Source organism: Paralichthys olivaceus, chromosome 1 (genome assembly GCF_024713975.1).
Source record: "Paralichthys olivaceus isolate ysfri-2021 chromosome 1, ASM2471397v2, whole genome shotgun sequence".
NCBI classification, from domain to species: domain Eukaryota; kingdom Metazoa; phylum Chordata; class Actinopteri; order Pleuronectiformes; family Paralichthyidae; genus Paralichthys; species Paralichthys olivaceus.
This window is the reverse complement of record NC_091093.1, coordinates 25664832-25691720: the sequence shown is the minus strand read 5'-3', so window position 1 is coordinate 25691720 and position 26889 is coordinate 25664832. Positions and strand designations below refer to the sequence as shown.

Below are 26889 nucleotides of genomic sequence, written 5' to 3'. Positions count from 1 at the left end.
TATTTAACAGTTTAACAGAGATCACACTCAAAACTATCATTGTGTTCATACATTTAAACTTCAACAAAGAATTAATTTGTCAATTGATTAAAAATGTTTCTAAATCATTTTTAATTAACTGATCATTACATTTTAAGTGACCTCGACTGCTGGAAGATGACATAGAAAAAGCTGACAGCAAAACAATATGGAGACATCACAGTGGGCTTTAGGGAATCATGTTTTGTGTGTCTGCTTGCAGTTTACAGACTAAATAGTAAATCTGATTGAGATGATATTCTGAAAATTATTTTAGAATATATTATTTATTATTATACTCAAAACAGTTTGTAGTTGCAGTCATGTTGTCTTTAGAATTTGTGAATTTTAGGTCACTTTTATAAACTACATAAAAAAAAACGCTGCTTTGTTGTGAGGCAGACATAAGTGTCAGTATGATTGGCAGTTCTACTTGAAGTGAATCCTCAGTGCTGTTCCATGAATATATGCATTTGTCTGTGCTCACTGCAGCTCTGGTGTCAGCTGCAGTCTGTGACTCTGCAGACACAATGACCAGGCTCAAACATATAACTACACCTTCTGCACAACATTTATGAAATTGCATTGGTGAACTTGTCCTGGGTACTTTGCAACTTTGACTTTCCAGGGAAACTGGCCTTCTGTTTTCTTGCAGCCTTGAGTTATTGCCACATTATTTTGGCTGCCCACGACCAAGTGGGCAGTAGTTATAGATTCAAGCCATTACTTGACCAGTCTTGACATCTTTATGATATAATTTCAGTTATTATTATAGATAGAAATCCGTTAACACGGTGCTGTATTAAAGAAATACACGAACAACTAACCTTTTAACGTATACATTTTAAATGCACACGTATAGTAAACCATCTGGCAAAAACAGCAATGATTCTAAATCTGTTGGAAAACCTGGCTGACTATGACTCATCTCACTGACTCATGTTTACTCAATAATTCGCTATCAGACATATTACATAGTATCATCTTGCTTAGCTGGATTTATAGTCTATGCGAGGGGTTAACAGGAGTCCTTTATATAGTGATTTGTAGACGTAGGTTTAGATTTGTAGTTGAAATTTCTTTACCTCTACAAGAGAAAACATATGTTCAGGAAGTACATACTTGATATTCCCTGCAGCATTCCTGTTCGCTCTGTATCACAAAGTCAAAGAAAAAATGGAAAGGGAAGCTGCACATATAGATTTTTAGACATTAGAGGAAAACCTATGAAACCAATCACAGTTAATAACTGACCTTAGATCAGTGCCAACTTCCAGATGATATTTTGGACAGAACCTTGTTTTTTTGTTTTTTTTACAAACCTGTTTCATTCCTGTGATCTGTCTGTTGTTGAAATTTTGTTTTATAACAATAATTAACATGTTTATATGAACTCACATAAAAATTGTTGTGGGATTAGGCAGCATTATTTTTCCCCTGTCAGCTGTTGCCTTGAATTCACCCTGATGCCTACACATTATCATAATCAGGCTGAGAACCACTGCAATACATATATATGCACACACAAATACACAGACCCACACAAACCCACACAAATCATCCCATATGCACAGGAGCTAACACACAAATAAATTATAGTCAGTCTAAAATCCTTATTTCACCCGTGCAGGAGAGCAGTGAAACCATCAAGAGTTTAGTTCAGTCTGCAGCACCTGCACCTCACACATACACTGGGCTTCTGCTCCAATAGCTCCCTGAGGGTGGCTCACGAGCTTTTATTGCTGTGATGACTGCTTGTGATTTTAACGCCAGAGGACATCAGGAGAATGAAAACAACTCTACTCACCCATCCCTTCGCTCAGTGCTGCAGCAGGTTTGACATTGTTCTAAATGCACCAGAGACCCAGACAGAGATTAGCAGCTAGTTCAATTTGAAGTGCAGCAAACAAGGTTTTTTTGTTTTGTTTTGCTCTTAAAAAGATTTGATTTCATACACTGCTCAAGCCGAGATGTTGATGAGGTAGTATTCAGGAACCTGCTACAAGTGTCAAGCCTTTTCACCAGGAATTTTGGGGGATAAAGACATCCAAATAATTCTGTGTTTAAAAAAAGTGTGGTTATCTGTGTCAGGCAGGATTAGGTCCCATAGATTTAAGACTGGGATCACATTCCATTTGATGAAGCAATCATCCAGGCTTCCAGCTAGCCCTCATATGTTACAGCTCATCACAGCTCAAATCCCCACAATCCAAGTCTCTAAGTCTTTTTCATGATCTGTAGAAGGAGCAAAAAAAGGAGCGGTTCATTATTGGACATGAGAGCGGCCCGAGACCTCAGGGTATCACAACTGAGATGTTGCTCACCCTGTCGGTTTGTTTGTTCATGCACCCACAGTGTAGAACTGTCAACATTATCATGTAGGATTTATCAGCCTCATACAAGCATTGCATCTACACTGGAGACATTTTGTAGCCAATCCCAAACTGCATTCATCTCAGTTGTGTGTTTTCTTTCTCTCAATAGCACTTCAGTGAAGTGACAGGTTGTGAACGAGCTGCCAGTTCTGAGTTGATCTATTTTTATGTATAAGGATTAGATAATCAGTCCTTCGCATTATTTCCACTCGATGACTGTCACAGGTCAGTGACAAGCTGGGAAGTGTAATATATATTTCCTTAAAGTACAATACTGAAAAATCCCCAATAACTGTTGTCATAATTGCCACTTCCTCCAAAGCACAGCAGTAAAATCTACAGCATAATGACCCTCATCATGTGTTTTCTTTAAAACTACAGGTTTTTGTTGTGGTATGAAAAATATTAAGAGAAATGTGGGTTTATTTGGGCAAAAACACAAAAAGCAAAAACCTCCCTTCATTCCGCTCTCTGCATTTATCAGTACACATGTTAAGGTTTATCGTTCAGATATTCTCAAAGAATATTATAATCTCTAATAAAGAAATCTCAATAAGTCACCACCAGCTATTTCAGGCACTTTTCAATTTCTTCAGGCAGGACACTTGGAGCATGTAAGCTGCAAAGCTGCTTTTGTTTTCCAGTATCTTTTGCCTTTATCTGTCAAGCGTGGAAGACTTTTATCCTCTGGCAGGATTGTCTTTCACCTCCTGTCCAGTCTCATCTATCTTTTTTATGTCCGGGTAGTTTTCCTTCCAGATCAAAACAGTGTTATTACCAGAGGGTGTTATATCCATACAAGGCTTCTCAAGTGCTGATAACTAGTAGATTAGACACAGGTCCATCCATACTGTATTTACAACATGTAAAATCTACATTTTTAACAGTTTGCATGCTTGGTAGAATAAATAAAATAGAGGATCGTCATCTCCATTGTTGAACCAGTCCAGTCTTCATTGGCACTTCTAAAAGGTTTAGCTTGTCAGGGATTCAGTCTGAGCTTCTGAATAAGCAACCACTGCTGTTGTGTTTCTGCTGAGAGCAGACGTCTAATAAATGTAAGTGAATGTGGGTCAGAATACACCAGGGACAGTTCTGCTACTGTCTAAGTAGCTAAATGTTGTTTGGTTGCCTTGTAATTAACTTGTACATAGCAGCCGATTTGTCAAAACACAGTCGAGAGGTGTTAAACTGAATTGTTTGCAACAACGTAGTTCGCAGGACATAACAACAAATGTTAATAATCTATGTGGATTTAAAAAGACTGAATGAGTGGATATCCTCTGCCAAAGCAGGGATTCAGACCATAACCAGCTCGACTAAAAGCAACACCAGTGTGACTGAGTTTGTGGGGGATCATATAGTGTAGGCCCCTGGAAGTTCAGTAACAGATGAATATGTCAGGAGACTTTTTAAGATGCCACAACACTGGAGAAAGGTTTGTATATATAGCAAATATATAGATTTATGATGTGTCTCAGCTTCCTCCTGCTGTGCAAAAAAGAGAATTTAGGTCTTGCGTGCATGCGTGCGTGCGTGCGTGCGTGCTGGACTTTTTTCAGTGTGTTTAAATACATTTCTCAAACTCTCGAGCGAATCAAAACACCAAGTGAACTTCAGCACGGCTCAGAGCCTAATATTGTTAATAATAATTTATTGTTAACGTGTAAAGCGAGTGCACATCAGTGGGGGGGTGAGGAGGGAGGGCATGTGGTAGGGTAATACAGTGCTGTACAAGGATACTGGACACTTAACGTGTGTCTGCTCTGATCTTGAAGCAGAGGTGGCAATAATTTTGCGGCGACGGGCTGGTGTTGTTCGGTACCTACCTGCTGAGCTGCAGCACAAGGTCCTCTTCACAATGATTTACAGTCTATTGCTTTACCAGCTTTTGACTTTGCACAGTACATGTGAGCATTTAATAGCAGTTATTTGGAACAGCCTGCTCACTGTTCTGTAATTGAACTCATACTCCATTCTACGATCTCTCCAGTTAACGTTATAAAATATAATATGGAAGTATTTAATAAGGGTAAGCAAAGGCAGGAGAATATGCCTTGACCCGTCTGCATTTAACTCGTCTTCTTCTCCCTTCTGTCCGAAGTTGTCAGCGTGCACGTCCGCAAAGTATATTACAATTACAATCAAGTATAATTGAGGCAAAAAACATTCTTGATATTTGCAAGACTTCCGGCCAAATCTTTTGCTTTCTGACAAGTGGATTTTCAACAGTGAGTCCTGCAACTCATTACTCTGACTGTTGATGAGTGATATCTGCTGCTATTTTTTATTCATCACAATGAAATATGGAACGAACTAAGTTTTGGTTCCAGTTTAATTTTCTTGCTTGCACTCAGTTTGTCTCTTTTCTCTGCTCTCTCTTTTTTCTTCTCTTTTTTGGTCTTTCTCTTGTTTTTTAAAAAATAAACTCCCATGTCTCCAGTGAGTTTCTAGTTTCTTTCAGCCTCTAGAACTAGTTTCATCCATATCGCAAATGGGTCAATACTTATTTGTGTGTCAGATGTGGATGAGACAGACTCTGAGATCACCTGAATCAAATCATTCATGACTTTTGATCCATAAATCAATGGCTTTTGTAATTTACTTGCCTGTGACTCCTTCAGTGAACCCACTGTTCTGTCGTCTGGGTAAATTGCATTTGTGAAATGGGACATGGCTTCAGACAAATTGTCTCCTAGTCATTGGAAAGCATTAGGATACTCTTTATGCTGCAGTGCTTAAGCCCATGTCTATCCTCCTTGAGCCTGAGCTCAACACTAGCGACAAATTACTATAAAAAGAGCCAATTATTTATAGTTGGTTTCCTGACAGGGTTGGTCCTACTTATCTTTCAGGGTGCAGTCCTCAGGCCTTCCGCCTCCCATTTCCAGCACAGACAGAGCTCTGCCGGTCCAATCTGTTATCAGCAGGCTGACATTTCTCCAAATATCAATGATAGCTTTTATGTGTGGCTGTAATTTATCAGCCGCAGACCAAAGTTTTTTTCCCACACCAACTCGAACGCAACAACAAAAAGTTTAAAACAGGATCGATTGTGCTTTCACTTATTTTCAGTCATATGCGTAATGTTGCAATGTTAGATATCCATTTTGAATGTGGCCACATTTTCCAATAAGGAGGTAAAATGTGTGAAAGTACTTCCTGTTACAAAAACCCAGCCATCAGATTGTTTGCTTTCAGTGTATTTTCTTACTTCTTTAACAAGCTGATCTCAGCTCACCAGGGATTTCTTTAAAACTGCTCCAAGCACATCTTATTCTCACAAAACAGTCTATTTCAGTAGTTTTAAAGGCATTTAATGTACTTCAGTAAATAATTGACTGTACGGGTTTACTATACAGTCGTTTGGAGAAAGCAGAGTAGCATTTCAATGGCTGATGGATTTAAAAAAATTGGCCTTTTAAATCTAAAATCGTTATTCGTTTTATTTGCTAGTTACTTAGCTTTACAGTGAAAAGAATGTGTGCTCTTAGTAAGGACTGTTTTTGACCTGAGAATTTTTCATAGCGTCTCTAAGCATCACAGAAAAAAAAATATAGACCTTGAAATGGGCCGAACAGGTCCCCTTTACACAAGAACTTATATAAAGCAGTGTTATATGTTTTTTCTTCCTTTCTTGTGGAAAAACAGTGAATGTGAATCTGTTGCTTGGTGGAAAAATGTGGTGCTCTACCTAATTATGTGATACATTTTTTATGTATATGTATATTTATCACATCATACAGCCTAAATTTACTGTTTTGCTTTTACACTTTTAATCCTAAGCCTTAATTTAGAGGAACCTTATTCATCATCTTCTGTTGTTAAAGCACTCTGGAGGTCCATTCTCCTATTTAAGAGTCAGACATTAACTTTGTTCTAAAAGCTGCTAGCAGTATAATTTGACTGCAGTTCTATGGCTGATAGCAACTTTCCAATTAATGCACCATAATCAAGCTGACCTTTTAAGTAGTGGCTTTGTTTAAGCTGAGATATTGAAATTAACTTGGAGAGTAATGATTTTCCTCCTCTCCCTCCTCCGTCATCAGAGGACCTGGTTCTGTTGTCACGATAATAGTAAATTCTATGAGCTGCAATTAGTGTGGTGGAGGAGACCTCAGTGTGTACATTGATTTCTTGCTGGTGTGGTGAAAACACCAGAGACGCACTGAGAACATTTAAATGTGAATCAATTTGACCATGTCTGATTCGCTTTGTGCTGTACGAGATCTCCATCCAATTAGGACAGTTGACAAAGAATTTGGTGCTTCATTACATTCACTTATTTAAAAAAATAACTTAAACAGGCCTGTATTTTGCCCATTTATAGGTTCTTCCTTATGGTTTCTTTACATGTTGTGTTGTTCCAAATAAATCTTTTCTCTCAAATCATAACGTACATTGCTGCCCTCCAGCCTACTCTGTTGTGTTTGGTCAACCACTTAGAGGATGTATGAAAAATGTCATGCCCCTTACCCAGATGCTTTCTGGTCAGCTGTTAATACAGTACCAAGATAGCAATGGTTCTGCTTTACCTATTAAAGCCAAACCAGCCATTAGGCCTGCATGTTATGTTGCTTTGTTGCAAAGATGCTTTACTGTAGAAAGACAGAATTACAAATTAGGCATTTCAGGTTCTTTGGGATTTGGATTTTAGAATTTAGACTTTTTGCCTCCTAAAAAATGAATTTTAGATTTGGCTTGAGGCCACTGATTGAAAGCACCATCAGGGAGATATGGTCTGTCTTGCCAGGACTAATTGTTTCCTGAGCTTAGACAAACTGAACTGAGAAATACCTTCATGGTGAAAGTAAGATGAGAACATTGGTTACCACAAATGAACTGCATATAAGTAATTCACTTTTTAGCTTCGGGGAGGTGGCTTTTGTTTTCTTTGGAAACAAACAGGCAAGCTAGCTTTTCCCCTTATTTCCAGTCTTTGTGCTAAGCTAAGTTAACCTGCTGCGTTCTCCAGCTACATATGTAGTACCACACAGAAACCCAAGTACTCCTTTTAAGTGCTGGTGAACCAGAAAGAGCAGCTTTTGAGTGTCAGTAAGGAGCAGAGCTGAGTTAAATTAGATACGAAATAAATATGAAAGAAGTTCACAGAAGACTTGCAAGAAATGCAGCCATTTGCAGAAAATGGACTTGTTTGTTGGGTTTACTACCCAACAAACAAGTGAGACATATGAACACAGTGGCTATCAAAGCACAATCCACAGCTTGTTGGTCACAAACCAGTTTTTTTGCATTTGCCATCTCTCATCCAGAGCTGGACAATGGCTCCTTGTTTTTCAAATTATTTCATTCAAAGTCTGACTAAAACTGTAGCTGACACTAAGTAGCCTCTACAAGTCTAGAAGACACATTCTTGTTGAGAGGACAAACTGTGCTCTCTCACTACAGAGCCTGTCTTTCTCACTGCATTGGCAATAGAAATACACAGCCAAAAACATCTTATAAAACTGTGGCTTCAAAGTCTGGGGAAGAAAGGAACTTGAATTCCGCTGTTAAATTACTGGAGTGCATGAAAACATGTCGGCATGTTGCATAACCTGTGTTCTGGTATTCATGGATTTTTTTTATTTTTATTCTCGCCACCAAATGTTCTGCTATATGTTCTTGAGTGTATTTAAGTCATTGTGTTTAGATGTGCTCATTTTACACTTTGTCATTTGTTCTCTAATAATGATAATTCAGTAACATATAATGACTGTGAAGAAATCATTATTAAATTTGTATTTCATGTGCTTTTGTCCTACAGGTGACCTGTGACAATGCGCTGCCTGGCTGCTCGGGTTAACTATAAGACCCTCATTGTCATCTGCGCCCTCTTCACACTCATCACTGTGTTGCTGTGGAACCGATGCTCCAGTGACACCTCGGTGCGCTTCCTTCCCCGGGCCGCCCTAGTGGCTCCAAGTCCCAGGGTGGGGGACGCCAGCATCAGCAGCCAACAACACCCTCCCCAACCTCCAGAGCCCCCGCCTGTTGTTGGGGGTGTCAGCGGCATCAAGTATGAAGAAATCGACTGCCTGATCAACGATGACTCAACGATCAAAGGGCGCCGTGAAGGTGGAGAGATCTACCTGCCCTTCACTTGGATGGAAAAATACTTTGAGGTGTACGGAAAAGTTGTGCAGTATGATGGATACGACCGTTTTGAGTTCCAGCACAGCTACTCAAAGGTTTACACGCAGCGTGAGCCCTACCACCCCGATGGAGTCTTCATGTCTTTTGAGGGATACAACGTGGAGGTCCGTGACCGCGTCAAGTGTATTAGTGGAGTGGAAGGTAAGACTTTCATTATTGATGTTCACATACTTGAACACAGCTCGAGGTACATAAAGTCAAGTTAGCATGCATCTAAACACCAATATATTTAAGAACTCATATATGAATTGTGTTATTTTAAATACTAGAAAAACAAATGTGAAAAGATGTCGCGTGTTCACAACAAAGATCAGTCATCTCATCCTACAGGAAAAAATACCCTTAGCTTCAGTTTGGATTTGGATTTTCAGTGTGCTGGTATTTTTTCCCCATGTGACACAAGAGCATAAAATATTCAATATGCAAACACACTGACAACAGTAGTCACTCAGTAGAGCGAATAACTCTGGAAATAGTCCCCTTAAATTCAGTTGAGCTGCACCAAAATTCAAACACACATAGATATAAGTAACATAAATCTTCCAGATTTTTTTTCTTTGAATGATTATTCCAAGGGACGACTGTGAAAATGTTAAATAATCTCACAATATTTAACAAAGTGAAAAAAATTCTGCATCTGCTCTCAGAATCAACTGCAATTTTAATTTGTTTTTTTCTAACCCGGTGGGTGCTTCCTTCCACCAAGTGTTATGGAAATCGAATCAAATCATAACAGAGATAATCTCAAGGCACTTTTACAAAGTGAGGTCGAGCCAAACGAACAGGGTTGAAATCTGAACCCTATTGGTGCAGGTAATAACATGATCTAATCTTTAGAAGACTTTCCCTTTGACTCCAACCAAAGTAAACCACCAGGTTTCCTCATTCATTCATCACATGAACCATCAACACAACAGAAATGTAAAGTGTGCCATCCCAATACATACAATGAGTATTTCATCATAACCTGTGATTCAGTTTTAGGTTTTTAATACAATTAACGCCACTGAGAAATATATGGTGCATTCAATGAGGTCTATTTCAGCAAAATGATGCATCATGAATGAAATGACTGGATTTCTAATTGTATTTGAGAAGCACTTACTCAATCGCTGCCACACATTCCCAAATGAAGTATAACTTTTCTTGATAACTGACACGGATATCAAACACAGATTAGAAAGTCAATAAAAAATGTACGTTGTCTTCAGTCAGACATTTGAACATTTCTTTGTGTAGATAATCCGGCTGGAACTCTGGTGACTGAATACATTTCTCTGCCCTCCCCCCACACTTAGTCCTCAAAGTTGTTTCCCTTTCAATGTTCCTTTCAAAATAATTGCCAGGAAGAATCAATAGCTCATTTGAAAAGACTATTAGTTCAAACCACATTGTCATCAATATAGTTCCGTGCCGTGCTTACTTGAAGAACTACTTCTTCATACTTGTCTAACATTCCAAAATAGATTAATTATGCATCCTTTATTGTCAATTAACAAAAGTCACCATTAAAAACACAAAAATCAGGTCACAACAGGAAGTCAAAGTGAAGCGGTTGTCCCCCAAATTCTTCCCTTACATAGTCTAACATTGGTTTTATCATTGAAGTTGAAAGGGTGCAGTTTATGGTTATTCAGGCACAGTCCTAAGTCCTTTTCCACTGGGTACACGTAGTAAATGTTGATTTATTCAGGAGAAAACAGGATTGTGAGGGAGGTCAGAAAACCCAAAAACACATTTGTCCCATGAGTTCCATTAACTTTGGTAGTTTTTCAATAAATTGCTTTTTATATGTTTGTAGCTCTCCATCTTTTTTTAATCAGAGCTGCTGCCCATAATGACCTTTCTGGGCGACAAGTTATGTTACCTTCACCATAGTTGTGCCCAAATGCAACACGGGTGGGACGGAACATACATAGTGGAAAATGGGTCAGACATGGAATATAGCCGTCTCTCTGGGCTGAGCAACAGGGAGCCAAGTTATTCTCAACCTCCAATTGCTTTCAGATCGTTTCTCTTCGTATAGAACCGAGGCAACATTTCTACGCTGCAGTACCCACACACTCACACACGCACAATTTATCAAGGTCCATTAATTAAGCCCAAGGCTCTTTGCTATGTAGCACTCCACATCCACAAGCTTAGACACCTCTTTTCAACTTACCATATTTTTATAGGTGAAAATAGCAGTTCATTAATTAGCCTGTCACAGTCAGAGGCACCTTAGGGCTCAGACAAGGTCATGGGAGCTTTCCTCTCCCGATGCTTCCTCCTACCAGTGGAAAGTGCTTTAACAGGAATATGAGAAATATGTTATAATGACCACTTTACATCACTCTCGCATTGAATCACTGGACATCACGATAAATTGTAGTGATATCCGCATCTCAAAAAGTAATTTCTTTCTTTAAACTGTGTTAGTATTGGGACGAAAAAAATTTAGACTGAGGGTGTTTGTCTTTGAATGCAAATGTATGTTGTCTGGATTCATGAAACACTTGCAGCTCTTTTATGGGTCATTAATCATCCCATCTACTGGAGGGCCTGTGATTCTACTGTAGTTTTAGACATTTAGGTCTTTAATTCCCCAGAGTCTCCATGACACAGATCAGAAGCAGGTTCCTTAAAAAGTCTAAACACACACTGAGTTCATTAGTCTAAAATATAACATAAACTGGTTATAAAGTGTCTCTAAAAATGCTAAGACACAGGATGTAGAATTTTAGGAATCATTTGTTACTCTCATTGCAGTTAGAGAATCCCAGTGAGGGAAATTCAAAATTACATACATGCAAAATTCTAAGTGCAAATTCAAAGAAATCCCTGTTGTGTTCTACGGTCATCTCCAACACGTTCACCAGGACCAGCGGTGCTGGATCTCCAGACCACATTCAGGTGTATGCCCGTACTGAAAGCAGAGGTACTGTGCCTGAACACAGTGACAATACACCACGTCATTCAAGTTAAATGAGAGAGTAGCATACTTTGCCCACACGTTTTCATGCAGTTACAGCTTGGTCTCAAATTTGATTCTGAGTGGCATTAAAAGTCTTAAAGTCTTAAAAAGTGTTAAATCAAACTTGCCTTAAGCCACAGGAGCCTTGAGAAGTTGATAAAAATGAAGCTCCAGCAGTCGGGCACTATCATTAGTGGATGTAGTTAATCCTCCCAAACAACACCCTCTTAAATCATGATACGTCTCGTTCTTTGTGTCTCCCACTTCCTCTTGCACTACCTTTATCTTTGCTCCCCGTTCTGCTGCAGACCACCATCACTTAAACATTTGTTCAAACACAGTAATAAAACTTGTCTTATAGCTTTTAAAGTGCTTGATAAAATGCTCACATTATCACTTATGCTCTTGATGGCTGGTTTCTTTTAACTTAACACAATAGATCACTTTCTAGAACCGAGGGGAAGTAGTCTTAACAGAATCAAGGGCACTGCTGCAAACCACTGTGGTTACAGCGCGATTACATTGACTCCAAACCACAGAGCAATTTAAATGGACAACATTTCGATCCCATTTCAATCTGTGCATTTTAAAAATAGAATAAAAATTGCGGTTTGGAGACAGTGAGCGTTGTTAGTTTTTTCTTTTGTGCTGTTTTCAATAGACTTACACCTGCAGTGCATGTGATTTTCACATAATTACTTAATACAGCTGGGTTAGAGCCAGATGAGGCATTTTGTCGAGTGTTCAATCCCCGTGTTCTGCTGGGTTTCCCACTGAATTGGATGGAATCTGTGGCGGTAGCTGCCCGGGGGTGGGGGGGCTGGGGTGTGCCACAGTCTACTTAATTAATGGGAAACACTGCTCTGTGAAACACTTAGCAGCAGGAAGTGTAGTATCCAGCTTAATAATTATAGTATTATTCCCCTAAAGTGTTTCATGATGAACTCAGCTGTATTCCAAACATTAAAGCAGCGTTAAGACAGTTTAGCCACCAGGAGGCAGATAAGCTACAAAATAACTAAGGGAAAAACAGTCCTGATAAACCATTGGTTTCTTTAACTATGATGGAAAATGTATTAGCAAACAATTATCAAGAATATGTCCAGTATTCATTGGCCTTTAGTCCAGCTTTGGTCTGCACCAGCAACATCCTGAACCTCCACCAGTTTACTTTGGTTCCTCACAGTGAGATGGTCTGAGCTTGTTCACTTAAAGAAGTTTATCTAAAAGAAACTGCTGAGTGGGTCAAGCACAATAATCATCACTTTCTTGACGCGGTGCAGATATTCAGCTTTAAGGTTCTGCTCACATTCCGACCTGTTAGAGGTCAGAGACAAAGGTAGTATGTAGCAATATTAACTTCAGTGGGTTGAGAAGCTGCTGTAATAAATAGAAGACCTAGTTTTTAAGATTTTGAATTCAAGTTCTCTCTCTGGAGTCACAAAAATATGCGGAGGCTTAACAGTCAATTCCACATGGATTACTCAGAGTTATTCAGCGAGAGTAGCACAGTGCTACAGAGTTAGGATTTTGACAGTCATTTGACTTAAGTTGTCAAGGGAGATGCCAGTAACAAGACAGGCATGGAGAAAAGTCTGGCAGGGAATTGGAAGAAAGTGTGTTTGTGGAGATGAATAAGTGTGTATGTGTGTTTATGTATTTCTTTCTGTGTTCTTTTACCAACGCAATCAAATATATTATGATAGTTATCAGGCGGTGTTGTACAAATTCTTTTTTATACACATTTGCGTTGACACCCAGAAGCATCATGAGTTTAGTTGTTTACATACTCGCCATGTACTACGCATGCTACCTGAGTATTCCAGTAGAGTTTACACTGCAGAATTCAGACCATATATAACCTTTGGATGTGCAATATGAAAACACTGGAAGAGGTTACTTATAGTTAAAAGCGACCACAGCTCCATGATAGACGGTATGAGAGGCCGTTAAATCAACAATGTTGTGACAATCGAGAGTATCTGCCCCCACTGTTAATATGCGTACTGCATCGTGTGGATGCATTCATTTCTGAGGACATGCACAATCCAAGAATCAAACTTCAGGATATGCGAGCTCCATGATGCTCCTGCATAGGGGTAGTTCAAAGCAAGTATATCTCCGGCAGAAAATATAAGTGATCAGCTATGTTTGGAGGGGTAATTATTTTATAAAGAAGGAGGCACATTATCACCAGCGTTAATCTGAGCATATTATGTTCTTCACAGGAGGATGGGGTTTAAATCGCACATTTGCTCTCTCTGTCACAAGGTCCTGAAGTGAACTATCTGTTAATCAGAGTGATGCTCCTGCCTGAGCTATTTCTGGCTGTGTGAACAGAGAAGCTCGCCTCCGGTTAAATGCAGTAGATTAGCTTGGATTTCACCATACTGTGAAATTATTAGCTGTAGCTGCTGCTGGTGTTTTTTTCACTTTGCTCTTTATTTGTAATGACCATTTTCTGCTCTCTTCTGTTTCTGTGTTTACAAATTAAGATTTTACAGTTATTCATTTTGTCCAGTGTTATTGATGTAATCATGGTTATGTCAGCTGCCATGTAAAAAGGATCTGCTTTATACCCTGCAGAGTTAAAAAAAAAAAAAAACATTTCATAAACCAAATCATCATGTGACCACAAGATTTAGAACACCCCAGAAGTAACAGCTAGAAAATGAAACCCAACTACAGAGACATAATGTTTGCAATATCTATGGTCTCATTTCGTTTATTTAATTTTACATCCTTCTCCTTATAACCCTCCCTCTTTTTCACCCAGGCGTGCCTCTCTCCACTCAGTGGGGCCCTCAGGGCTACTTCTACGCCATCCAGATTGCCCAGTACGGTTTGAGCCATTACAGCAAAAACCTGACTGAGCGCCCCCCCCACGTGGAGGTCTACGACACAGCCGAGGAGAGAGACAGCCGGGCCAGCACAGCACCCTGGAGCGTGCCAAAAGGTTGTGCTCTCAGCCGTGTCCACGACAAGACCCGGGCTACCTCCGTGCGTCAGTTCAGTGCCCCAGGTAAGTAAACCTGCCACGAGCCCGGATAGCCTGCAGGCATGCAGCTTATCTCCTTTAACTGTGGCTTCAAGAAGCTCGATATGCAGCTGCACCCTCAGGACAGGATGAGTCACCAGCACAGTCTGAGAATACCAGCAGATGATGTTGGGTGACAGCGGACACTCCACATAATGACAGATTCCTTTAATTACAGCATTGATTAAAGAAGCAGCTTCACACATTTCATCCTATTTCAGACGTTGTCACATTATGTTGTCTAAACGAAACTTGAAAATTCCTGCTGATGCTTCAGACTCCTCTTTTTAGTGAGAACACGACTATCAGAGGATGAAATTATAACCATAGTCTTGTTTTTTGCTGTAGGAATAAGTTAGATCGGGTGTTTGACAGATTGTCTTTTTATTGAATTTGTTGATTCAAAATTATGTAGATTATCATCACGTTATTTCCTGTTGTCAAAAGGCTTATATCCTTATCTTATTAACATTATCTCAAGGGATTTATATGTTATTTTATCAATTTGATTAATAAACAATTTTTTGTTATTGTAATTAATTATTAGAAATTTGTATGGGCTCATTACACAGGCAGTATAATGACATGTTCATACACACATGTGTATATATATATATATATATATACTATAGCTAGAGTCACAGGTTGAGTTAACATCTCAAAAATGAAAATTGAAAATTGCAGGCAGAAGTAAAAGATCCTTACGAACTGTTGAATTGTCGCCCTATTGTCTCTTTATTTCTCCTCAAGTACATAATTAACACACTTTCATAAAATTTAATCTCTTGTGATAAAGCTTACTGACTTTGCACCGTTTTACCTCCAAGGAATCAAATTTAATTCACCTCACTCACATTGCATCCAGGGCTCGTATGGTACTGAGAACACTGTGCTCCAGGTGCCTCGGACCATGTAGTCATTCGTTTTTGTGTGCAGTTTTCTCACTTATGCATCTAAAAATTGATCTTGGAAGAGGGAAAATATCAAATAAAAACCTCTTGTTCATTGAATTGCGTCCCAAACAGAATTACTTTCAGGGCAGCAGTATGAGTACATGTCGGGATGCAGACTCCGGCACTGCATTTTTATCATTTGGGATTTTAATTCTGACCAAATGATTCATGAACACAGATACAGCTGAGCGAATCAGTGCACTGCATGAAACACTATGCTAGAGATCTTTTCTGTTCATTTGAGAACGGTTCACAATAATTTGGGTCATTATCTCAGTCTGGCATGATTTAGGTCACTTAAGGCAAACACTGAGCTTGTGATAACTTCCATCAGCATGCACTTCATCCAGGCCATATGTGCTGTACTCCCTGGACTATAGTCCCGGCCATCTCAGGTCCTCCTACAGGAGACTAGTCCATGTTCTTCTGGGATGTCTGGACCATCCTCAGGGTGGCAGCTCCCAGAGCAGTTGAGCAGGTTTAATGGGAGGATCTGGCCCTGATCCTTGCTGAGACAGGTGGCTATGCATTGAGCTGCTGCAGTGCAGCATTGGAGATACTGTGATACCACCTCAAGCTTCCTATCCTGCACAGACAGCTGGTATCAAAGGCAGCCAGATGTCGTCTCAGGTCTGAGGTCAGTGTCTGGATAAGGACAGACGGGACCAGGCTGATGCACATTCTCAGTTTGAGTTTGAACAGCTTGGCTGTCTATTCCTCTAATAAGGGAGAGGGAATGGCGAAGGTGTCAGAAGCAGGACTGATCCTGCGTCTCACATCCTGGTCACTCCTACAGCTTCCCAGCTGACAAATGGACATCATGGCCTCTACTCCTTAGTCAGCAATGGTGAGCTGTGAGCATGTGGGGAGGAGCTCACTGAAGCACCAAGCACACCTTTGTCTGACCCCAGTAGATTGAGAGGCCTCGAGCTTGAGTTTCAAACCTCAGCAACAGGGCGACATCATCAGCATAATGAAGTCCTGTCATATAGACCTTGCTGAAAACAGCTCCAAACAATCCACAGGTGGCATTGTGGGTCATGCCCTGGTAGAACACAGCCCTGTCAAACCCCACTGCTGAGCTCAGAAGCTGTTTTCAGACATGAGCTCTGGCAAATGTCTAGAAAATTGGGTTTGGACATTTGGGCCTGGGAAAGAAGTTTGCCTTTCCCATATGAAAAATGCAGCAGGAGATCGTCCGGGTCAGACGTGTTCACAACAGCATGAACATTTACAGAGAACTCTGGGTAGAACATGCAAGAGGCGGGACATGATGGATGAACAAGTTTCAACATGGTGTCTTCTACAGGTATATGACTCCTGAGATGTTTGTATGTTTCAATTTTGCGTCACTTGGTAGAAACCTCATGCACACCCCCATGAAAATCTGGACTTTTTCCTGTATAATTCTCTCATGGGCTCATTTTGACATTTTCAGAACATTTTACTCTGGGCTGGCTGATGAAGGTTCGGGAAATGTTCAGAGCAACTGACTTGGACATTTGCATTCTCTCATACAACTCCTTCAGTACATGTCTGAAAGCAGCTGGAGTTAGTAGACTGCTGCCTGTTGACTCTCTGGTGTTGGGGTACCAGAGCTCAAACATATCTGCTGTAAATCTTATGACACCGAGTCTTATCAGAACGTTCCACAGGATTTCTTGATCCTCTGTTTAAAGGTCAGTTTCACAAACACGGAACGGAAACTGTCAGATTTGTCTCAGTTGGATGAATGGATGTTGTTTGTGCTGTGATGTGAAACACAAGAAATGCAGTGACTGTGCAAATCTATAAGTGGTCTAAATAAATGACTCGAACTCTGGGCTAAATTTTCAAGTGTAAAAATACGACAGCCACAACATATTTTGCAGAGATAGTTTTGGAATCGGGAGAGGCGATGACTGTGAACTCATTATTCTCATTTGATCTGCTGAGATTTCCAGGACAGTCTCATTTCTCTGATGTCTATTGAGTGGTTGTCTGTCTCTCCTGTAATTTTCCCCTCCTCCTAATTCTTCAGCTTTTCTCTCATCATCATTATAATCAATTTCTATTCATTCCACTGCTCTACAGCTTTTTGTCTCTGCTCATCGCTCAGCTTGTAGCTTACAGCTTCAGCTCTCCATCGCAGCTCTCTCTTTCCCTGACATCGTCATGTTTTCATCATCATTCTTCAGCCTTCCCTTGACAGTCTTCATTGTCCATTAATCTTCACTGTCTATCAACATATTTCAGTCTTCAACCTCTATTTTATCATTTCCACCTACTTATCACCCCTCAACCCTCTTGTGCGTCCTAAACGTTGCAGTCACATTTGTCTGATCCATTTTAATGCCTTCTGTTCTCGTACATATTTTTTTGTTTTATTCCTCTGCTGTCAGTTTCTCTTTCTGTCCTCTGCCTCCCTTCCCTTCTCCTCCTGCTCCCTTCTTTCTGTTTGAGTTTTTTATCCCTCCGCACTGTATCTAGGGCACCTGTGTTGAACAGCCCCTCAAAGCTTCTGACAAGTGGATCAATCGTCCGTCCCCTGATAATAACCCACTGTCTACCATCTGCACATTGCTGCACGAACACTGTCCTCCACGGAGCACCTTTATTTTCTGAATCCCCTCGTGGTCCATTATTAGTATAGAAATGCAGTTTGCACAAACTAATCACTGTTAGAATTAGTGTTCACTTTGTGCAGATGAAGTAACATCTGTCACCAGCTGTACTTCGTCTGAAGTTTTCTTCAATCTTCAAAGTGTTACTGCACCAAATTAAAGAGATTTTATGAATTTATGAACAGTGATAAACATACAAAGTCTCTTTAAAGTTGTTATCCTTAAGATTTTAGTCCTTGAGCAGCTACTTCATCAACAAATGCAAAGTCAGTAAATGCAACTGTGATCCACTTACCTGATATTAGAGATTTTAGTTGTATGTTCTTGTGCTCAATCTCCCAGTAAGTTTGGTTTTGATTAGTTATTTGATATTATAAAAACAGGATTAAACTCGACTGACTCTGACTCCGGTTGATCAGGAGCATTTATCGTCTACCGTTTCTCCACTATCACCACTGGGCAGACTCAGGTTCCAAATGACGTCATCCCAAGGTGGCAGCGTTCATAGCCATTATATTTTGACTTAATCTCTGGTTAGTGGGAGGAAGTCGAAATGCGTCGTCTATCTTTATATACAGTTTATGGTACAAAAACCCAAGGCTGAAAGGTGAAATGTGCAACTGACTTGAAGGGAGTGAATACTTACACAAAGATTGTGTAATTGTATTCAGTAGGATTTTTAGATTTATTCATATAAAAAAGCCTAATTAAATCTCCTTTGATTCCTTGTTAAAAGAAATTGAAAGAAGGTTACGGTTAACTATTTTTATAATTTTTTCGATTTCTTTAAATCAAAACGTACAAATTTAAAAAGGCCAACGGTCACGTTGTCGTTATGGTTTCAGTTTCTTGAATGTTCAATTTAGGACTCTTGCCAAAATAATTTGAATTAATCACCTTGGCCTTTGGTTAATTATAAAAGGTATTCTTCCATATTTTATAATATTGCATGGACAAAAGATAAATTGAAGAAAATAATTAATAAATTGATAAAAAAGAAAAATCATTGACCATCAACCCTAAAAACATTAACATTTCTCAAGGTGTTGAATAAACACGATGTCTCCAGATGCGTCCAGAGATTCTGGCTGAATCCTCTACTCTCACGATGTTGACTGTTGTCTTGTGACTTGGATCTTTTGTATCCTCCGACGCACAACACGCACCGTACATGTGTTTTCAAGTGTTGGTCTCACACGCTCGCTCATGTAAACAAGCAGGGTTTTGCGCTGACATGTGCTTCTAGCTGCACGTCTCCTCTGTCTCCTGCCTTATTGCTAAACAGCCAGTGAGCTGAGCAGAGGAGGTGGAATCTCCTCCTCTATATTCCCTGCCCATCCTTTATTGATGGCAGAGTAATCACAGGGCCAGCGTACAAATCCACTTACTCTCTGCATTGCCTTAAGTAATGGATTTATGAGTGCATTAAAGAGCTGTAGTCAACCAGAGGCCCCTGCCAGACTGTCTCTCTCCTTCACTCTCCTGCTGATCAACTCTCTTTGTGTCTCCGTCGAACTCGTCTGCTCGTGTCTTGTGAGATCTCTCTGTCTCCGGTTCTCAATTGTCTTCTCACTGTTGGCTCATTTTCACTCTCTCCACTCTTCAGCTGGCCTTAAGGGCACTTGTGCGACCCATCTTTCCATTACCCTCCTTTTTCTATTTCCTGACTCCTTCACGCCGTCCTTCCTCCATCCTTTGGAGGAGCATTGATTAGAAGAAAGGTTTGTTTAGACCCAGCAATGAGGCCAAAGGGGAGATCAATCGAGGAGCTTGTTGTGCTCCAGGGTGTTGAAATGAACTCAACTGAAGTTTAACTGGCTAAGAGATGATGGGGTGTGAGGGGAGCCGTGGCAGGGTGTTGAGATTTGTTGGAAGGAAATTGGAAAAGTAGAAAAGTTGCACTCTGTCATGGAACGGCTCATGTGAGAATACAAATATCTCAGGAGGAAAACGAGAAAATATATAGAAGACAGACGCAGACAAATATGTCAAGTTGGAAAGACAATGAGATTTAAGAGCCTTTGGCGATGAGGGCAGACGACATTGTGGATTTGCTGTAAACAAAAATCTCACCCCAACGATCTCCTGCTGCTTTCTGCACATGTGAAACGCAAACACCGTAGAGTTGTTTCTGATTATGCCTGAAAACAGCATTAATAGTGAGCTCTACAAAAATCTACTGGGGAATATGTAGGTCAGTAGTATCATTTATGTGGTGAGAGCTAGAAAGTGTGAAAGTGTAACTCAGGCTATGAAATAGAGAGAGAGAGAGAGAGAGAGAGAGAGAGAGAGAGAGTGAAAAAAGAAAACTATCAAAACATAAGAAAACAAAAATCCGTCCTCCTGGGAGGAGAGAGAGAGAGACAACTGATTTGTCCAAACCTTTAGTATCACTATCAGGAGAAATGGATTCAGATGTGGCTCATCTTCTCCTGACATCCGTCTGTCACTCTGATTTCCTCCTCAACAGGCAGAGGACAAAGGAACACACACAAAGGCTGCTGACGAAAAGTACCAAAAAACATGAAGTTGAGTCACGGCTGCAGCTCAAATACTTCTGGTTTCCCTCAGTTTGGAACTTTGTTAACTAAAGTAGACGATTCGACAGCCGAGCCACAGTCGCTACGCTCTCTTATTCCATCCTGCTGCCTCTCACTTCTTTTCCTCTGTTCTCCTAATTAATTTCAATGTGCAGTGGAACATCTGTACTCTACTTCCCATGAGAACCTTGTCTGCGGGTGTCTGCGTCTAACTTCTCTCTCTGCACTCATGCACACGCACAGTTTTCATTCACACCTCACACACACTCACTCGTCATACACACTTCACACAGGTAATAACGATTCATGACCCCAGTAATAAAAAGCAGAGAGTATGTCTGAAGCTGTCTGTCTGTTATTGATTTGACAGTGTGACTACAGAGTGAATCTTGGGAGCACGAGTAAAAAGACGAGCTCTCATTGAAGCATCAAAGACGACTGTTTTCAGAGACAGACTTCCAGTCACTGCGCTAAAAATAACCCATTGTCGTCTAGTAACTGTCTGAAGTTCTTAAATTCACTAAGTCTTTTATTTTTGAAGGAACGCACTTGAATATGAGCTGTGAGATGTACCTTCTCCTGCCATTCTCCAGCTTCAGACACGTTTCTTTCTCTGCTGCACCACAGAGTCGTCAGAAGGCGTCTCCCTCCAGCTGGGAAACTCCAAAGACTTTATCCTCAGCCTGGACATCAAGTTTATCTCCAACGGCAGCGTGTCCGTGACCCTGGAAACCACAGAGAAGGGCCCGCCCTTCACCATTCGCTATGTGACCAACTCGCAGCTCATCGCCTTCAAAGATCACGAGATCACCTACGGAATCGGGCCGCGAACCGCTTGGAGCACTCTGACCCGCGACCTGCTCACCGACCTTAGGAAGGGCGTCGGCTTGTCCAACACCAAGGCTGTGAAGGCCACTAAGGTTGGTTCATGTCAGATGTCCGCTGCCGAAGATAAAATATCTGTGTTCTAATAAATATGTAACTGGAGTGGAGCTGAAACAAATCCTCAAATATCAGTAGAAAATGAATCAGCACTCACATGGATAAAGGAGAAATCATTTCAAATCAGGAATCCCCAGAAAGAGAGTTAATGAAAAAACAATGTAAAACTTTTTCTTGTTTCAGCTTCTCAGTGTAATGATGACTGGTTTTATGTTTGGTATAGAACAAGTCATTTCTCATTGATAAAACCAATTATTGATTCAACAAGAAAATAATCTGCATATTAATCAATGACAAATCATTAGTTGTCGCCCGAAAACTGGAGCATAACTAATAATTAATTCTCTATCTTTGAGTTTCAGTTCCGGTGACTGTGCTCTCTGTTTTTTTAATTTAGTTTACCAGTGCAGCTCCTGTGAAATGTGCCCTTTCATTCCACCCGTAGATGATTTTCTCAACCTTTATGTCATTTCTTCTCAGATCATGCCCAGACGAGTGGTGCGCTTAGTTCTACATGGACGCGGCTTTGTGGACAACGTCACCATCTCCACCACTGCCCACATGGCCGCCTTCTTTGCTGCCAGCGACTGGCTGGTGCGCAACCAAGACGAACGAGGCGGGTGGCCCATCATGGTCACTCGCAAACTGGGCGAAGGCTTCCGCCCTCTGGAGCCCGGCTGGTACTCGGCCATGGCTCAGGGCCAGGCCATGTCCACCTTAGTGAGAGCCTACCTCCTCACCAAGGACCAGGTTTACCTCAACGCTGCCCTCAAGGCAGTCGGACCCTACAAGGTGCCTTCAGCGCAGCACGGGGTCAAAGCTGTGTTCATGAACAAATACGACTGGTATGAGGAGTACCCCACCACACCCAGCTCCTTTGTCCTGAACGGCTTCATCTACTCCCTGCTGGGACTCTACGACTTGACTGAGACAGCCGGAGAGAAGGTTGGCAGGGAAGCGGGGCAGCTGTTCAGCCGCGGCATGGAGTCGCTGAAGGCCATGCTGCCGCTCTTTGACACAGGGTCGGGCAGCATCTATGACCTGCGACACTTCATGTTGGGCACTGCGCCCAACCTGGCGCGGTGGGACTATCACACCACGCACATTAACCAGCTGCAGCTGCTGGCATCCATAGACAATGCTCCCATCTTCAAAGATGTGGTCAAGCGCTGGAAAAACTACTTAAAAGGGATTCGTGCCAAGCACAACTAGGCAAACTGTTATCCACAAATATGATCCAGCTGAAGTGACGTGTGTGTGTGTGTGTGTGTGTGTGTGTGTGTGTGCGTGCGTGCGTGTGCGTGTGTGTGTTACTGGTTGAGGTTCAAAGTGTAACAGATGAGTTTAATCAGCTGCAGCTCACAACTCTAAAACTTTCTCATATCTTCTGCAGGTTTTATATTTTCTGCCGACTGTAGCTCTCTCCCCCTTTTTTCCTCCAGCGAGTGTTTGTAATTATGCACAGACCTGGTGTGTGTGTCTGTGTGTGTCTGTGTGTGTCTGTGTGTGTCTGTGTGTCTGTGTGTGTGTGTGTGTGTGTGTGTGTGTGTGTGTGTGTGTGATATACAATATTAGAGAAAGATGAAACCCTTCAAATAGTTTAAATTGAATCACATCTACGGTCTTCGATAAATCCATCACTACTTTTTTACCATTTCATCCCAGAGTTGCAAAGATAATTGAAATAGATAAACTGTAAATAACAGAATATATGATAAATTATTAGCAGAATGTTGCCAAAAAAAGAATGATATCAATATTTTAAACTTTTGCATTTTATTTCTCAAATGCATCGTTTTATCCCGTAACCTTTGGACGTTGTTTGAAGAGGAGTCAAATGCTTGACGCTTCAGAACCAGTAGCTTCCAGGTCTTTTCTGAAGCACTCTTCTTTATGATGCAGATAAAAAGTGACAAAAGTTTTTTAGGTGATTAGGTTTTTTTCTTCTTCGTGAGCTGAACTCCTTTTAAGTATTTGTGTTAAATCTAAATTCGACCGTGTGTCTGTTAAAGCACCATCTTTTATTTGAAAGGCTCAGCTACCAGATGCTCTCCTTGGCTCCTACTTTAGACTGTAAATATAAATGGACGACTCATCCTCATTTCTACCTTCTATCTAGAAATGAACCCAAAATATCCCGAATACAAACGCCATCTTGCTCATTTTGTAACCAGAGTCTGTAGAAATGGAGGAATGGAGCTGCTACAACATGAGTGTTCCTGTTACAATTCATGAGATGAAACCACCAATAATCAGAATGAATCATTTGTCCTAGTTTGTCACCATTGCTGTAGTGCTTGTATCTATAACAGGAGTTTAAAGACAACGTGTGCTGTTGCCGCCATTCTCAGCTGTAACCAAACCCCCACTTAAGTCTGACTGGTCACAAAGAATCATTAATAATTCATGTGGCGTTGAGGAACACGGCTAAAAGTAATTAGTTCTGCATCACTTTGAGTTCAGCTCAGTTTGTAAAGCATAAGTTTCCCATCTCAGAGAACCTGGCTGTGAATCCCAACTCGGTCCAATCAGTTCTGTGTGTCTGTCAGATTCATTTAACTCCTTCACGCACGTGTTCCACCTGTAGAGGTTAGATTTCTCATCATTTCCTCAGAACTAATGGATTTGTCCTATTCGCACAAGGAAGTACGGATGGAAATGAGTCAGCAGTTCGGATGAATGGAGATCAATGTGTCTGATGCACAAGACAAATTCTAATGGAAGATCTGACTGAGATCAGTTTTATCTGAAGCTCCTTCATCAAGTCGTTATTTATTTTCATATCAGTTTACTCAAACTGTTAAATGGCAAAAAATGAACTGAACTCCTGAAAATGTCCAGAAGGTCTGAACCTAATTTTCCAGAGTTTGTCGTTGACATATGAAGAAGCAGCAGGAGATTGTCTGGGTCAGAACATTCAGACGATGCAGGAGTCAGAATGTTCAGACGTAAAATTCATCAGTGGAAATCAGGTGTTTTTGTTTACAGCGCATCATCACTGGCGTCTTGATGTTCACCGACAGCTCTTACTCTCGTCTTTCCAGGTGAAATTTAGTTGTCTGCGTTTTCTACGTTTCTTTCATCCTGAGATATTTACATGATTTTTGAGTTTCGTGTTCGTTGCCCGGTAGAATCGTCATCTAAACGCCCACTCGCTTGCCCACTCGCACCCCCCCCCCAGATAATTTCAGGAATGTGTCTGAAAGCAGCTTTACAGTCGTCTGCGGAGCACTTCCTCTAAAACTGAACTGCAGGTGAAGCGTAAACATCTGTGTTGTGTATCAGAGCAGATGAGGAGGTGAACAGCAGAGGCGCAGCTGCATCTCACAACCATGTCAGCTTTTAACGTTTAAATCGACAAAGCCAGGAGAAGTGTAGCCGGAGGGGAATTCTTTATAAACACAAAGAGGCTCTCGTTTCTCTCTCTCTCTCTCTCTCTCTCTCTCTCTCTCTCTCTCTCTGCTGTTGCGGGTGCATGAACTCAGCGTTTTTAATCTGAGCGCTGCCCTGTTGACCGCTGTTCGAGGAGAACCTGACTCGCCCAGACACCAACAATTCACCCTGCTAATAGGCTGGAGAGGCGGCCGGGCGGCGAGGTCGCTCGTCAGGGATGAGTCAGCATCCACCGGCATCACATTTTACAAACAAAACGGAGTGGAGCCCTCGGCTTCAATGAGGCTTTCATCGATCTGCTCTAAAGATTATTAATGAGAAGCAGGAGAATGTGGCGCCGTCGTTCGTCTGAAAGTGGTGATGGTGAATTTTCTTTGGTTGTTTTCATAAAACTGGTGGAAGATAAACGCATTTTCCCGCAGAGTGTGATTTCAGGTGGTCGTGGTGTGAGAGATGAAGGAAAAGCTTGTGATTCATTTCGATGAAAAATGTTGGTTCCTGACACATTGAGCTTTTTTTCAGTTTGTCTTTGCTCTTGTGTGTTTTATGGTTTTTGTGAATGTAAAAGTTAAAGTTAAAAAGCCCAAAGGAAGTTTACAGTGAAGCTACTGAACTTCACATGAGAACACGATGTCCAATATTCTCACATGTGCTGGAAGTGGTTGACCAATCACAACAGAGGGGGTCAGCTGGCCAATCAGAGTAGACTGAGGTTTATCGGGAGGGGGGTCTTAAAGAGACAGGAGCTAAGACCAAGTGTTTCAGACGGAGACTGAAAAGAGGAGCTGCAGAAATGGACGGTTTGAGAGCATTACAGCTTTTAAACCTTTTCAAGTAATAATAATAATAATTCAACATCTTGTTTTCGGTGTTAGAATCAGTAATCTGAGATTCTTTTTTCTTTGTCATCACTAAAACAAACATTGAATTCAGAGGTTTATATAGTGGACGCAAACAGTGACATTAACACTTTTATTCCAGAGTGGATGTGTGTGTGTGTGTGTGTGTGCACATTTTGGTAATGCGCAGTTTTTATTTTGTTTTTTGGTGGTGGCATTTTTTTTTCCCATGAACACTTGCATTATTGATTCTTTGTCGTTTAAAGGGAACTGTCAGGAACTGATGTTTTCTCTGTTTTGGTTATACCAAAGTCATTGATTTAAGTACATTGGAATTTGTATATTTCTGTGCAAACTCATTTCCACTTAGTATTTAATGATGCGTCTCCTCGGAGATGTCGTGGAGTGAGACACTGCCTTTTGAGACATGCTGGTTTTTCAAATGTAGGTTAAATAGATTATAGCAAAAACAACTTGCTGGTAAAACTCGCTCATGGTAAACGGGGGATGTGTGCAACTAGAGATTAGCATTTAGTCAGCTACTGTTTAAAAGGGAAATGAGCCAATAGCTGCAAATTATCCTTGAAAGCTTTTGCTGATTTTACTTTTTTTTTTCTCAGTTTGTTTGTTTATTTTTTGAAATCATTTGCATTTGATTCTTTTCTAGACAAAAGCACAACTGCCGTGTATAATCACTTTATTTTTCTTTTTTTAGGACAATGTGCATCGCCTTCATTAAGAAAGCTGCTATGATTGTTCACTGTATAATGGAGATGAGAACTTCCTTTTCCTCGTTCTTGGTGGTATTTTTTTTTTTCCCGTCTTTCCACTATCCATTAAAAAGACGTCAACATATGGCCGCTGAGGTCACATGTGATTTATGCAATAAAATGTTTACTGGGGTCGTTACACCACAGGAGACCCAGAGCAGTTGTATAGACTTTGCAATCTAAGCACAATGTGCAAAAGCTACCGTTTTTTAGCCACAGGAAGAGACGTGTTTATATACAGAGTAAATCTTTGTGCTATAAAAGTTGCTTTTTAAAAGGTGTAAAAAATAAAAGCATTTTTCTTAAA

The 26889-nt window shown here is 40.7% G+C and overlaps 1 protein-coding gene across 1 annotated transcript in view; it reads left to right on the top strand.

The window, feature by feature from the left end:
- The window catches only part of glceb (glucuronic acid epimerase b), a 43257-nt gene extending 16368 nt beyond the window's left edge, over window positions 1–26889 (top strand). The window contains exons 3-6 of the mRNA XM_020099526.2: window positions 8161–8690; window positions 14282–14527; window positions 21266–21558; window positions 22061–26889. Of these exons, the coding sequence (XP_019955085.2) occupies window positions 8174–8690; window positions 14282–14527; window positions 21266–21558; window positions 22061–22792 (1788 nt within the window). The 5' untranslated portion in view covers window positions 8161–8173 and the 3' untranslated portion in view covers window positions 22793–26889. The remainder of the gene's footprint in view (window positions 1–8160; window positions 8691–14281; window positions 14528–21265; window positions 21559–22060) is intronic.